A 14054-nucleotide genomic window follows, 5' to 3' on the forward strand; every position below is an offset into this window, starting at 1 on the left:
TATCGAGTGTCTTCAAAATACCTATCACGCAATGGTGCAGAATAAAGCTCTTGTGTTTGCCAAGGTCCCTTCTTTCGCTCCCGTAGCGGGAGAACACCTACGACTCACGTCAAGTAATTTTGATATTGGGGCAACACCTCCCACTGGTGGCTTCACTGGCCAAGTTCTCTACGCATCATTTGATCCATACCTCCGCCACCGAATGGTGGCTCCAGAGAATGCGAGGGACGGGTTCGAACCATTGACAGTTGGGAGTATCATCCCGAATGCTGTAATTCTGAGAATCATACGATCTGATGTGGCCAACTTTAAGGCAGGCGACAACGTCATTGGCATGGCACCTATTCAGGAGTACGTGACAATCGAAGCTGGTCCTGCGACTCACTTTTCGAAGGTCGAGAATCCGTACAAGCTGGATCTTAAGCTCTTCCTAGGAGCTCTGGGTATGCCAGGATTGACAGCTTATTCTGCCCTGTACGAGATTGGACAGCCTAAAAGCGGCGAAACAATTTTCATATCAGCAGCAAGTGGTGCAGTTGGACAACTTGTTGGACAGCTTGCAAAGCGCGAAGGACTCAAAGTCATTGGCAGTGTTGGAAGTGATGAGAAGTTGCAAATTTTGACCAAGGTTTTCAAATTTGACGGAGGCTTCAATTATCGCAAAGGTGATATACGCAGCCAGCTCAAGCGACTTGCGCCTGACGGTATTGACAGTAAGTCGGAGACACACAGAAATTAAATTCCAGATTATCTGATGCCTTGTACAGTTTACTATGACAACGTAGGAGGGGAACAGCTCGAAGCAGCAATTTATTCATTGAAGGACTGGGGTAGAATTGGTGAGACATTTCCCAAAATCAGTCTCTTCTCTGATCGCTGACACAGTCTTGCACCCTGTAGTTGCATGTGGCTATGCATCACAATACAATATTCCACCAAAAGAACAATATGGTATTCGCAATACAGGAGAGGTTATTGGGAAACGATTGACATGGCGGGGACTGAGCGTTTTCGACAGTAATATGGCAGCCTATCACCCCAAGCTCCAGGAGAATGTTGGTCGGTGGATATCTGATGGAAGTTTTAGCGTGATTATGAGCGAAACAAAAGGGATAGATAACGCACCTCAAGGGCTGGTTGATTTGCTCGAAGGCAAAAATGTCGGCAAGTCTATTCTGAGCTTTGGTACTCTATGAAATATTCCCGTCGTCCATCTCACTCCTTGGTGGCATAAGATATAGCCATACAATGGCAATAGCCAGGTCTTTGAATATACACCTTGTTGAATCAAGACAGATGATGGTCTAGAAATAGTCCAAAGGCGGCTGCGAGCAGAATAGTTGCCAATCTACTTGCTGGTCAAAAAAGGTGCCTTCCATCGATGAGTCTGTGCAAAGCATAGTATCTCGAGCAGCTTCCGATAAGACTTCTAAGCCATTACGGTAAACTTGATCGTTGATTGCGGCCTGAGAAGATCCCTGCGCTATTGAATTGCTTGATATTGCTTCATCGGATCGGTAATTATTTTGTGCGTGGCTTGATGACTGACCCCGATTCAGACTTGATGAAACATTAGGTTCAGGTTGGTGATATTCAGAGGAATACATAATTTTCTCGGCGAAATCGGTATATAGATCGATCATAGCTTTGCAAAGATTTCGAACTTCCCCGATAGAATGATGAGACTGGGCTGCGGCCTCCAACCCCTGAGCCACATCCTGCAAGATTTTGAGGTCGAGTGCGTTGGACGTCTCGATAATGTTACTGAAGACAAAATATAGCGGTCGCAAAGGGAAAAGAGGAATTACCCTATCAATGACCTAATTTAGTCAAGTGTACTTCAATCCGATCATAACGGGTTTTACTCACCAAGCTAACGAGCTGAGATACCTATCCGGATTGGAGACACGCGACATGGCGTCTAGGAGTGATCTCAGGGTGAATAGACATTTGCGGGCATTCTCAAGACATTGGAAATGTGCTTCTGCGTCGTCAGTAGCTGTGCTTAGTCTTGTGATGGTTGTCATCATGGAAAAGAACATGAAGTCGATTGTCAGCCATTCGAATCGCAAGAACTCATCACTGGACGAATCGGATCTAGTTCGAGACTTAATGCTGTTAGCAAGAATCATCGTCTGAAGCTGAGCAACACTCACATCATTAAGCCGACTACGAATTTGTTTCATCTCATGCCTTAGATTGCCTACTCGTGCCGTGTCCATTTGATACATCTGATGAGGTGACACACAATTGCGCGTTTCTTGGATTATAACTTCCTGAACAGCGGCAAATGAGAGTAAGATACTAAGCATTGCATGCCCTGGTTCTTTTATATTCAGAACTGATGGGTCGATATCCATTGTCGTAAGACACGCTGGTTGATACATGTTGGCTGACAGAGCTGTATCGAAGATGTACGATTTGATATATGCAAGTCGCAATCCGCTTATTTCGTCGGATGATGTAAGCCCCAAATCAGCCATGGACATTTCCTTCAAAGACGCTGCAACGCGACATGCTAACGAATTCATCTTCCAGCAGCTTCTCATGTTGCCCAAATCTTGCATCAGCATAGCCTAAACCAAAATCTATGTTAGCAGTGAGTGTGTAATCTGCCGGTCATTTTCACAAGTCTTACGCTGGACTGAAACGCATAGAACAAAGATACCTCAGCTCGCACCTCAGTTTCAAGGCAATTTAACGCGCTCACAATGTTTTCGCGGTATCTTTGGCGCGAAGCCTGGAGCTGTCGACGCATTGATGGGCTCTGGGTAGAGTCAAGTGCACCTAGAAAACCATAGGCGATATGATTGACACAAATGAGATAGTGAAGCCGACGCTGCCCGTGAATAGTACAGTCTATAAGGGCAAACCCCATGTGTTCCAATAAGCAAAGAGGTATGCTTGAGAAGTGGGTTAAGCAGTAGGCTGCTGAAATGCTATTCGAACTTTCTGATACGTGCGTCAGTTGTCCGCAGGCGACAAAGCATTTTTATGTTACCTACCTCTCATCAAAAGGTAGAGAAACTCTGAAGTTGGATACATTGAGCTCTCGTAGAAATTTGGTTTATGCGGCCGTTCCCGCTCAACAGGGGATTCAGTCATGGCGACGTGTTTGGCCAACGTTATGGCTGATTCCAGAACCCTTTGGCGTTCGACATCAATTCGCTGGTTCTTTTGAGACCCAAGTCGCAGGTAGCGTTGCAAATCAAGAGATCCTAAAGCCTTATCTTGAGGACTATGGCCCTCCTCGTTGGCCCTGTTCGAAGGCCTTTTATGCCGTTCACCATCGTTATGACTCTCAACTAATGACTCGACTCCTCGCTTACGAGTCTGCTGAATGTTTGACGGCTGTTCAGCTTCAGAACCTAACCCCAACGTTCTCTCTTGTGCTGTAGAGGAGTACTGAGTAGTAGCGTCAGACAAGGAATTGGCCCTTGAGCGCCGCTGCCTGGGGGATTCAGCTCGAGGACTCGATGTTGGACGCCGAAGCGTCTCTTCTAGTCGTGACATACGTTCTAGCACCGCATCAAGCCGGTCGTTTCTAGAAAGTGTTGGTCGAGTCTGAAATCGTGTGCAAATATCTTTTCTTACCCATTTCGATTTTGAGACACCTGTCTAGGTCGGTGTCGGAGGCAGGCAACATTAGCCGTGGCGCAACCACTACAAGGGTTCCTTCTATCGCACCGCGTCTGAACATCAGCATTAGTTAGCCGAGAACAGATCAAATCACAACATGTTCGGGAGATAAAGAAACTCGCTTTCTTCACGTAGCATAAGTCGCACTAGTCATGACGAACGTCGAAATTAGCTCAGGTTTTTGAGCACTCTGGGAACATCGATCCAAGTTGTCACTTACAGCAGGCAACATTCTAGGTGGCTGGATAAAATCCATTGTGGCACGGCATGTGAGCATCAACGCCTGACCTGGTCAAGGAAGCCAATGTTTCGAGATCAAAGTTTACGGCTCAATGTCCCGGTCTCGATGATATTTTACGTCAAGTTGGGGTCTTGGAGCGCTTTCCTTATCTGACCCACACCTTATCTCTACGCTAGCATACCTACGCTGCTAGTAGCTTGGATAGGGTACTTTGAAATCGTTACTGATTGGATCGGAAAAATCACCATCCGCGAAATTGAGATGGAGGCGTCGTGAAAGAAGACAGAACTCTGGGCAGCTATCGATATTGGTAAAAGATACAATGGATTGGTTCGCCTGGTCTTCAAAACCAACGCACGCATTGGCGGGCGTTATCGAAGCAAAGCTCAGGATACAAAAAGCAGTGCGTGCTGCTTTCGGGGTCCTTGACCCTAGTCATCTCACTTCTCTAGAGAACAGTCAAAACAACGACTTGAACGATTTCGTGGATGTTTATCTGATCGGTGATGTCATCCACAAACAATTGACCCTAGGTGAGCGACGCTGGAACAAAAAGATCCCATGCTGGCTAACCCAATTTCTTACTCTCAGGGACCAAAAGTCCTGGTGAACGAGACTTCTGGAACCATTTTGTTGCACAATATAGCGCAGTGAAGTGTGTGCACACACATTATCTCTACCTTGGGGTTGATAGACACCCTCAAGCTCTAATGTCGCAAGGCTATTCCGTATCTCGCTGGGTGCCTGTGTCCGGCGCTAGGAAATCCGGGCCCCGGAATCCGCCCCACTTTAATGAGGTTTTAGTTAGATTCGCTTTTAGATGTAGCAGTCGTCCTTGTCACCGGTAGGATCACATATCGGTGTGATGGCTATCCGACTCACAAGGATCCCAATTTGAACGGTAGCGTCCTAGTGCTGGACCTGTTCAAATGGTATCATGTTCAGGCACGTCCTCTATCATTGATATCCGTGCTGCCTATTCACGTTATTAGAAACTATCAGAATGTTCTCATTCCTGCGAGCGCCTCTTCCTCCAAGGACTTATCGAGCTGAAAGCAATCCGATAATATACGAAGATGGAGCATCATCATTAGAATTCAGGGAGGCTGGCTCGGATTACCTGCTGAGGAATGTTCATCCTCCTTTCAACCCAGACAGCCCGTCAATCATGGTGCCTCCTTTCCACTATCATATAAAGCAAGCTGAACATTTCCGCATTGTGTCCGGAACGTGTCATTTGTTCAAAGATTCAGAAAAAGAGCCATGGATAACACTCTCGTCTACGAGTCCAGAAACGCCGAAGACAGCAGTAATCCCGAAAAAGATATACCACACTATCAACAATGCCTCTACCACTGAACCCTTGGTCTTAGACGTCAATCTGACTCCCGAGGAGTATGATAACGAGCAGCGCTTTTTCCGCAACTTCTTCGGCTATTTGGACGACTGCAGAAAGGCAGGGCAACAGCCAAGTCTCATTCAATTGCTAGTTTTCCTTGATAGCTCTGACACTCCACTCGGATTGACAATGCCAACAAAATGGCTGGGGATTGTGGCCAGCAGACTCTTCATGGTCGTCATTTCTTGGTGGGGAAGATGGGTTTTGGGATACAAATCATCCTACGAGGAATACTTCATCGATAAGAAGCATTCATAAGGCGCTATGCACACTTCGATTGAAGTCAGCTCGCATCCAAAAGCTATACAAGTTCTTGTATTCATACATAGACTAAATATACAATCTTGTTTCATATCGCCGTGTCTTCTGGCCACCGATCTCTCTTTCTAGACTTGCACACGAAATCGTCCCCACACAGTTGTCATTTTCATGCTTTACAATTCAAATAATTTCGTAACACTTCGTCGTAGACGGCACTCACACGTGCAAGAGACCTGCCTGCAGCACGAGGTGGGTTCAGGAAAATTCGAGAACAGCTATATCGGTCCTCTCCCGCGACAATGTTAACTCCTCCAGGTCGTTTTGCTTTCACGGGGGTTATCAAAGAGTTAGGAGATCAATTAAGCTGTTTGATACAGAACGATAAAATTAACGATAACAAATCGGGTCATGACTCGAGATACGCCGTAGAATATGCTGTCCGGCACGGTGGATTCCTGGATCCGTGTGGGCCGGGGTGGGTTCTCCACTGGCGCCGAGTCGTTATCAATTAGCGCCACAGTGCCTGGACTCAGATCAACTGCCCGCGTTCCTTTGACCATAAATCATCGCAGTCAGAGAGCTGTGAGTAGCCGGTCAACATGAGGACCAATGCTCTGTCAGGGAGGTTACTCTGCACCCTATTTTAGATACTGCTGATTCTTGAACTTTCATATCTGACAACAGAATGGCTGCAGTTGAAAGCGGCAACACGAAGTCGAAATTTGAGGACAAAGATATGGGGATCGATTCGAACATTCGTATGTAAACTCCTATCCCAATGTCATATCCTGGGTCAATTTGACCAGGCTTCTAGTCCATCCATCAACTCAGCTTACCTGCTTGTCAGAAAATCGTAGCTCCATCAGTAACGGCCACTCCATACGAGAAGGTGACAATCACCAATTTGTCCACCATGCTAGCGATAGTGTAGTGAAAAAGGATTTGGGGTGGATAGGAATTCTGGCCGCTGGTTTCAATGTCAGCAACAGCTGGCTTGTCGTGGCGGCCACTCTCACAATCTCACTTGCCTATGGCCCCATGGTCACGATCTGGGGTGTGATTGTTGTCACGTTGATCTATGCTTGCATTGGCCTGACTCTGGCGGAACTCATCTCGGCATACCCAACCACTGGCGGCCAGTACCATTGGACTTCGATCCTGGCTCCGAACAGCATCAAAAACATCGCTGTAAGATCAAAAGCTATGTTCCGCATTTGACACCTGCAATAACTGACCTGGGCCGATAAGAGCTATTATTGTGGCTTCATCAGCTGGTTCTCATGGCTGGCGATGTCTGCATCCAGTATGGGAGCCATATCATTGTGTGTATTCGCCTTGATATTCAATTCTCACGCGGACTTTGAGCCAAAGCCATGGCAAAGCTTCATTCTATATGAAGCCGTCAATGTCTTAAGTCTTCTCTTCAACCTGTTTGGAAAGAAGATTATCTCTCCTTTTTATACATTTGGCTGTCAGTCATCTTGCCATCATTTCTCTCATCAAACGTTCTGCCACTGACAACTGCTTCCTTCTAGTTATTCTAAGCTTAGCAGCCTTCTTGGTGTTCATGATCACAAGCTTGACCATGCAGAAGACGAAACAAGATAGCAAGACATTATGGACAAGCTACTCCGACTTTTCAGGCTGGGCACCTGGAGTGCAATTCCTCATAGCGCTAGCAGCCCCTGTTGTTGCATTCTGCCCTGTTGATGGGGCTGTTCACCTCGTGGAAGAAGTGAACAACGCATCGCGAGTAGTCCCAAGAACTGTGATTACTGCGTTGGTCATTTCTTTTGTTACCTCACTGGCGTTTGTCCTCTCTGTTCTCTATTGTGTCTCTGATTTCGATAGTGTAATGGCCACACCATCCGGGTTTCCCCTTTTCGAGATCTGGCATCAGGCAACATCAACACTTACTGTGCCGGTCGTGTTCACCGTTGTTACCATTATACTTCTACCAATAGGGAGTATTGCATGCTGTCAAGTTGCATCCATGATGACCTTGAGCCTGGGCCGAGACGGTGCCTTTCTCTTCAGCCGTTATCTCTCTCAAGTACATGCAGGACTCAATGTCCCTGTCTGGGGGCTGCTGATGAACTTCACGGTTATTTTCTTGATTGGGATTCTTTACTTATTTTCGGCTTTAGGTGAGACCTTTCCTTGATTTGTTGGATTATATGTGGCGGCTTTCTTGTGTCGATTCGTGTGAACATCAGACTGACAATCGGCATCAGCTTTCAACTCCATTGTCGGAGTTGCGGTTATCTTACAGCAAATCACCATGGCTGTGCCAGCTGCGCTTCTCTTGTACCGCAGACGTTCGGAATCAGTACTACCACTCACCAGGTCGTTCCGGCTGCCCCAATGGCTGGGATGGTTTTGCAACATTGTTACAGTTGCCTTTACCGTTATAACAACGACGTTCTTTCAGTTTCCTGCGGCGACTAACCCAGATAGTAATACAATGAGTGAGTGACTTATCCTAACAGTCTCACCCATTCGCTAACAAGTATTCCACTCGACAGATTATGCTTGTGTAGTGGTAGGAGGTGCTTTATTGGTGGCCACCATCAACTGGATCCTGCTTGCGAGATCCCGTTATGATGGTCCAACACTGGTCAAGTTTCATGCCTGAGTTATCACTTGTAGGGTTGTACCAGAAAGCTGGAACGCTAAGGCTGCCAATGCGGCGACGGATAATTCTATTCACTCGCGATCCTTACAAGGGTAGGATGAGCGTTCAGTCGAAGGAAATGTATGTTACTGGGTACTCATCAGAAAGCAGCTTAAACTAGAATGCTATCACCTGAGGTCGTCGTGTTCATTACGTATTATTGTTACTGAAGAATTATTATCATTGCATCAATGGACTCTAAGCGACTTGAGTCTTCTTCGCCAATAAGTCTGCAGCTGATTCCGTCGATTTTTAAAGAGAAAAAGCATAGAAAGCTTTCTGTGCCCGTTGAAACTACGCGTCTGACACCCGACCTTTCCCTTGGTATACCCTTATATAAACACGCATAATAGACGCTACGATTCATCCGAAATACATCAAGCCCTGATAAGCCGAAGCCAGACGGCCAGAGCTAGCACGCCTACAGCCCCCAAGATCCAAGGCTGAGCGACACGATAAGCGGTCCAGACAATGTCCTTCACCTCTTCTATCTGCCTCGCCCGTTGCTCAGCTTTGTCATTAACCCTGGGAAACGGCACGTCAGGCACATCTTTCCCAAGGAAGTCACATAACGGACCCCAGCCATCTCCTAATTGGAACTCTAGTCTCCTTTCCGACGGCACCAATGTTCTGATCCTCTCGTAGTATGCATCATACGTTTCCCTGGCGTGCGCCTCAATCTCCGCAGCGTTCCGCGCATGGAATGTCCCAAGTATCATCTTCTGCATCGCCTTGGAGCCTCTCAAACCAGTCAGAGCTAAGAATGGTGCAAATAATACTTGTCCCACAGGATGGAACAACCCATCGACTATTCCTCCTTTGAAGCTTGACCACCATTGATCGAAGTCCCGTTGCACGATTACAACCTTCGCATCTGGGTACGCCTGAATCAACTGGTCGGCGAAGAATGATCCGACGTCCGTAATGGCATCGTACTCGCCGAATAGCTTGTCCCAGTCATTCCTAGTAAACCGTGGCACCTGCTTACGGGCTCCTGGCGCTTCCGGCCAGGTGCTCTCGGCGGCCTTTTCCAACAAAGCCCATTGGACCCAACCACCGTGATCAGGAATCTCGGGCAAATTGAAGCCATGGTGGGCGCGAATATCGAGTATATCGTAGGCTCGCGCCATGGATAGAGTGCCCGTTCGCACAAGGCCCGCATTGATCACGCTCGGCGGACCGTGTTTGCGAGAGGGGACCATTGCTTTCGTATACATCTTAGGCTGCATTGTTTGATAAATTTGAGCTCTTTGATCGATCACTGTTGTGGGTGCGGAAACAAGGTTCGCAAGCCAAGAATGGCTGCTGCCCACGATAAGCAATCACGGTAAAAATTTCGGGCCGTTGAATCCTTCCTGGATCCTGAGGCTAAGCACTTAGTTAACATGATGGCTGACGGGCTGCAAAGAAGACTTGCTCATAGAACACTCGAAATGCAGAGAATTCGCTCGTGAGAGACGAATAACAGAAGATGTAATTGGGAACGAACCTCGATGGGAAAGCATCGTTGGCCACTAAGTCTCAAGCCTTGCTAGCATGGTAGTGAGTAGGCGGCCCGGGCGAGGAAGTTGCCCACAGCTAGAGCATTGACCATTTAGCACTCGAGCTAACTACCAGCGTATTAGCATCCACCCCAACATCAAGATATCGTCGTTCATGGGGAAATTTGGACGATTTATCACCGTACTCAGTGGCCTTTATCAAGGCTGATTTCTTCCGGCTTATGCAAGCTTGCCCAAGACTAGCATTCTTTTTGACTCTTTTCACCGGGAATCACCTCTACAAGTCACGTCGGTCAATGCTACCGAGATTATACGTATCATCATCTAGAGCCCCCAAGAAACAGCGTAAACCTGTCACTACCATTTTCTCGAAGTAAATAATCATCCACCGCCGTTCTAGGTAATCTGTTGGCTTCCCCGCACGTTCAGTGCAGGCTAAGCTTGCCCAGGTGGAGTTTCAAGTCTTGGCTGTTTGATTACCCCAGACTCAATATATGGGAAGCCGAACATACCAGAAAGATTTTCATTCTCATAGCTGAAAGAGGTTTGACGTCGCTTATTAGTGCTGCCCAGCCGCGAAGACCTGTACCGATTCTTGGACAAGTTCTTGTACCCGCAAATATTCCACCTATTACAATGCCATACAGCTCAACAATAGCAGAAGTGTGTCCCATGACTTCGTCGAGTTGTTGTGCCGATGCAAATAACTGTTTTAATGAGACATTCTTATTCAAATAAGCAGCATCGACAGCTGCATTGTTTCCAATGGGCCTGAATCTGCATACACAAGCCCGTGACATTTGTCCATCATGCACTTTAGAGGACTAACATGCTTGGCGGTTGCCGCTGGCATTCTCTCGTCAACAACCGCGACTCCTGATCCAGATATCCCCAAACGTCCGTATCTCGAGCCTAGCCCTTACAATTCAGGGAAGGACCTGCCATGCTCGCCGCCCCGCGATGAAGGTCGATATTGTTTCGTTAAGCCTGACTGCTCGCATAAGCGTGACGATGCGCCGCGCATTCTGAAGGCATTTCAAAGGTGTAACGATGGCGGCACAGTTGTGCTTGACAAATCATACCTAATTAGCTCGCCTCTGGATTTGACTTTCTTGAAACATATCGACGTGGTCGTCACAGGAGAAATTCACTTTAACGATGACGATGTCTACTATTGGGCCGAGCATAGCTTTAAATACGCCTTTCAAAATCAGTCCGTGTACTGGAAGTGGGGAGGCGAGGATGTTAATATTTATGGCGATCTAAGTAATGGGAAATCTCTTATAGATGGCCACGGGCAGCTGTTCTGGGAGGAAGGCAGAGCCAATAAGACGGTAAGATCAAGATCTGCGGAGAAAGTTAGCACTGAAGCTGATGATGAATTGTTACGGTTTTTGCGACCCATGTTATTTGCCTTTGATGGAATGAAAGGGGCAACTATGTCAAATCTTCGCATGCGCAATCCCCCTCACGTGAGTTGTCCCTAACACTGAGATTCCTGAAATAAATAGATTCGGAAACCGACCAATCTCACGGCACCTATCTCCATATATGGGACGTATAAATAATTGATTCATGCTAGTGGTTCAATATCATTGCCAACAGCTCCGATATACTTGTTAGCAACATGGAGCTGAAAGCTGCAGTATGCAACTAATTCATACTCTGTCTGCGGAGAGCTATATGTCTGATGGATTCTAGAGCATCAATGATATCAAGGTGGCCAACTCGGACGGATGGGATACGTATCGTTCGGATCGCGTTGTGATTCAGGACTCGGTCATAGTAAACACTGATGGTGAGCCGAACGAGTCTCATACGCCTTCAATTTTCAATTCCAGCTCTTCTATCTCTTTGCTTTGATGTATGAGAGTACTGATATCATGCCCAATAGACTGCGTCTCTTTTAAGCCCAACAGTACCAATGTCGTGGTTCAAAATCTTGACTGTACCGGTTCTCATGGAATCAGTGTTGGTTCGTTGGGCCAATATAAAGGCGAGGTACGTACACCAACAATCCCTATCGCTATCAAGCACCAGCCATTGATCCATTTTTAGACCGATATTGTCGAAAATCTGTACATATACAATATCTCGATGACAAATGCAAGTGACGGCGCCCGCATCAAGGTCTGGCCTGGCATTGAGACTGCCTTTCAGACGCTGCTCAATGGTGGTGGTGGGCTTGGCCACGTGCGAAATGTGACTTACGATAACTTTCACAATATCAACAACGACAATGCCATCACAATCACGCAGTGCTATGGTCAGAGCAACCAGACACTTTGTAGGGAGTATCCGGTAAGTTTCGTCGGTCTGAAAGCCTCTCGGAATGATACATTGACGACTTCTTCATTTCAGGCAAACTTAACTCTTGAGGATATCACGATCAAGAACATGTATGGTGTTACATCTTCTAAGAACGATCCGCGAGCTGGAAGCTTGGTTTGCAGTGCATCAGACGTGAGTCAAATTACATAACTAATGTTCGCTATTTGGAAAACTGGTCTGACATGCGCGGGATGAATTTAGCGATGCAGCAACATAGTAGCCGAAAATATCACTGTCACTGTACCAAGTGGAGAGCCACCAGTGTACGAATGCAGAAACCTTGACGATGGATCTCTGGATATAACCTGTGTGACAAGTGAAGACGATGATAGAGATACTACGAATGGGTGAGGTCGAATGTAAATACAAAGCTCAAATAAACATCTTCAAACTTTAGACTCGCAGACGCTCGGATGCTTCATTCAATCGCAATATACCAACTCAATTCTTTTTTCTATCACGGATTGAATTGTCACTCACTTCGCCTCTACCTATGCTTATACTTTAGTCACGCCGATGTGGCTCAAGGTTGATCCCAACTCTCCGGCTGAGCCGGTGATCGGAGGGTCGCCAATGCCGTGCCCGTTCAAATAAGTTAGTGTCGCCCGCCATGCTTGGGGACCGATCTCCGGACGAACCGGTGTTCAAAAGCGCCAGACCTCCCATCTCCTGCCCCGAACCTTTGTCAGTTCATGGTTCTGAAGAGTTTTTTTCTTTTGTGCTCTCCTGATCATTGTCGAATCACAGGGTATTATGAAGCGCAACTCCGGACATGCCGCCTACGGAACGGCGTGTGCGAATTGTTCCCGACTGAAATGCAGATGCGTCATTCCGAACGCAGGTGGCGCATGCGAAAGGTCGTCCCAGGGCTGTCTTGCATAGGTCCATATTCAAGCTAACCGACTTCAGGTGTCGTCGCCTCGGTAAAGATTGTCTCCCTCTGACCATGCAGCGGACACGCACTTCAAAAAAGGGGGCTACCTCAAGAAACCAATTGGAAGCGAAAATCGATGGATTGGTATCATTACTTACATCTAGCCGCAGTCAGCCTGTCGACGTCGCCGAGGGTGACATCTTGTCCACAAGGGATGAACAATATACCAAAAGCGACTGCCGGCAACCTGGAGATACAGTGATGGTGGCGTCTTCCTTGGAATGTGGCGCGGACCACCCAGATGAGATTTTCAGAGACTTCTGTGACCTGAAACTACCACAGTTCCCTTTCATTCACATTCCTGATCAAACATCTGTTACCGATCTCTCTTCAGGCAGGCCATTTCTCTGGCTTTGCATAGTTGCTGTATCTGAGAAGTCTACATCAAAGCAAAGTGAGTTGTACTCTCAAATACGTAATATACTGGGCAAGAGCATGGTTGCAGATTTAGAGAGGAATCTAGACCAACTACACGGACTACTTGTCTGCCTTGCATGGTAGGTCCTGTACCTCGCGATCCAATGGGCGAAGTCTCTTACAACTTGAACGCAACAGGGGAAATCTACAGGTCAATCGCCGCCCGTTTCTTACCTTATTCACGCAACTCGCAATTTCCGTGGTGTTTGACCTCGGCCTCAATAAAGCGCCGCCAGATAGGCCGGATGAAAGGTCAAAGTACAGGTTCCATAGATGTTGGGTTCCCCATAAGAGAACTATAGAGGAGCGGCGTGCTGTTCTCGCATGCTTTTTCATGAGTTCTGTGTATGAAACATAAGTACAGTGACTGATTCATGGCTGACAATCCATTAGCCTGTCGAGTTATCTCAAGAGAATTGACACTCTTTCTTGGACTTCGCACATGACTGAGTGTCTGGGCGAGCTGGAGGAATCTGAGACTTATGCCGGCGACAAGACTCTTGTGGCACTAGTCAGGGTCCAACTGATCGTGGAGAAAGTCCGATCGTCTCCGTGGCAGGAGGCGGGTTTACAGGCGGCCGCAATGGAACGGGTTGCACCACCGACTTCGTACGCAAGGATATTACGAACAGAACTTAAAAGTACAAGGCAACTAA

At 47.2% G+C, this 14054-nt stretch overlaps 2 protein-coding genes across 2 annotated transcripts; both read left to right on the forward strand.

The window, feature by feature from the left end:
- Positions 1–202: 202 nt before the first annotated feature.
- On the forward strand, positions 203–739 carry UCRPA7_5330 (putative zinc-binding dehydrogenase protein; the record flags this gene model as incomplete). The annotated part of the gene is made up of 1 exon (XM_007917877.1): positions 203–739. One exon carries the CDS (start codon positions 203–205, stop codon positions 737–739), a length of 537 nt encoding a protein of 178 aa, XP_007916068.1.
- Positions 740–11170: 10431 nt separating this feature from the next.
- UCRPA7_5331 (putative exopolygalacturonase protein) lies at positions 11171–12197 on the forward strand (the record flags this gene model as incomplete). The annotated part of the gene is made up of 6 exons (XM_007917878.1): positions 11171–11188; positions 11299–11361; positions 11418–11514; positions 11611–11717; positions 11775–12017; positions 12078–12197. 6 exons carry the CDS (start codon positions 11171–11173, stop codon positions 12195–12197), a joined length of 648 nt encoding a protein of 215 aa, XP_007916069.1.
- Between the last annotated feature and the right edge of the window lie 1857 nt (positions 12198–14054).

This window comes from Phaeoacremonium minimum (genome assembly GCF_000392275.1).
Source record: "Phaeoacremonium minimum UCRPA7 unplaced genomic scaffold PA7_03_scaffold_410, whole genome shotgun sequence".
Lineage (NCBI taxonomy): Eukaryota > Fungi > Ascomycota > Sordariomycetes > Togniniales > Togniniaceae > Phaeoacremonium > Phaeoacremonium minimum.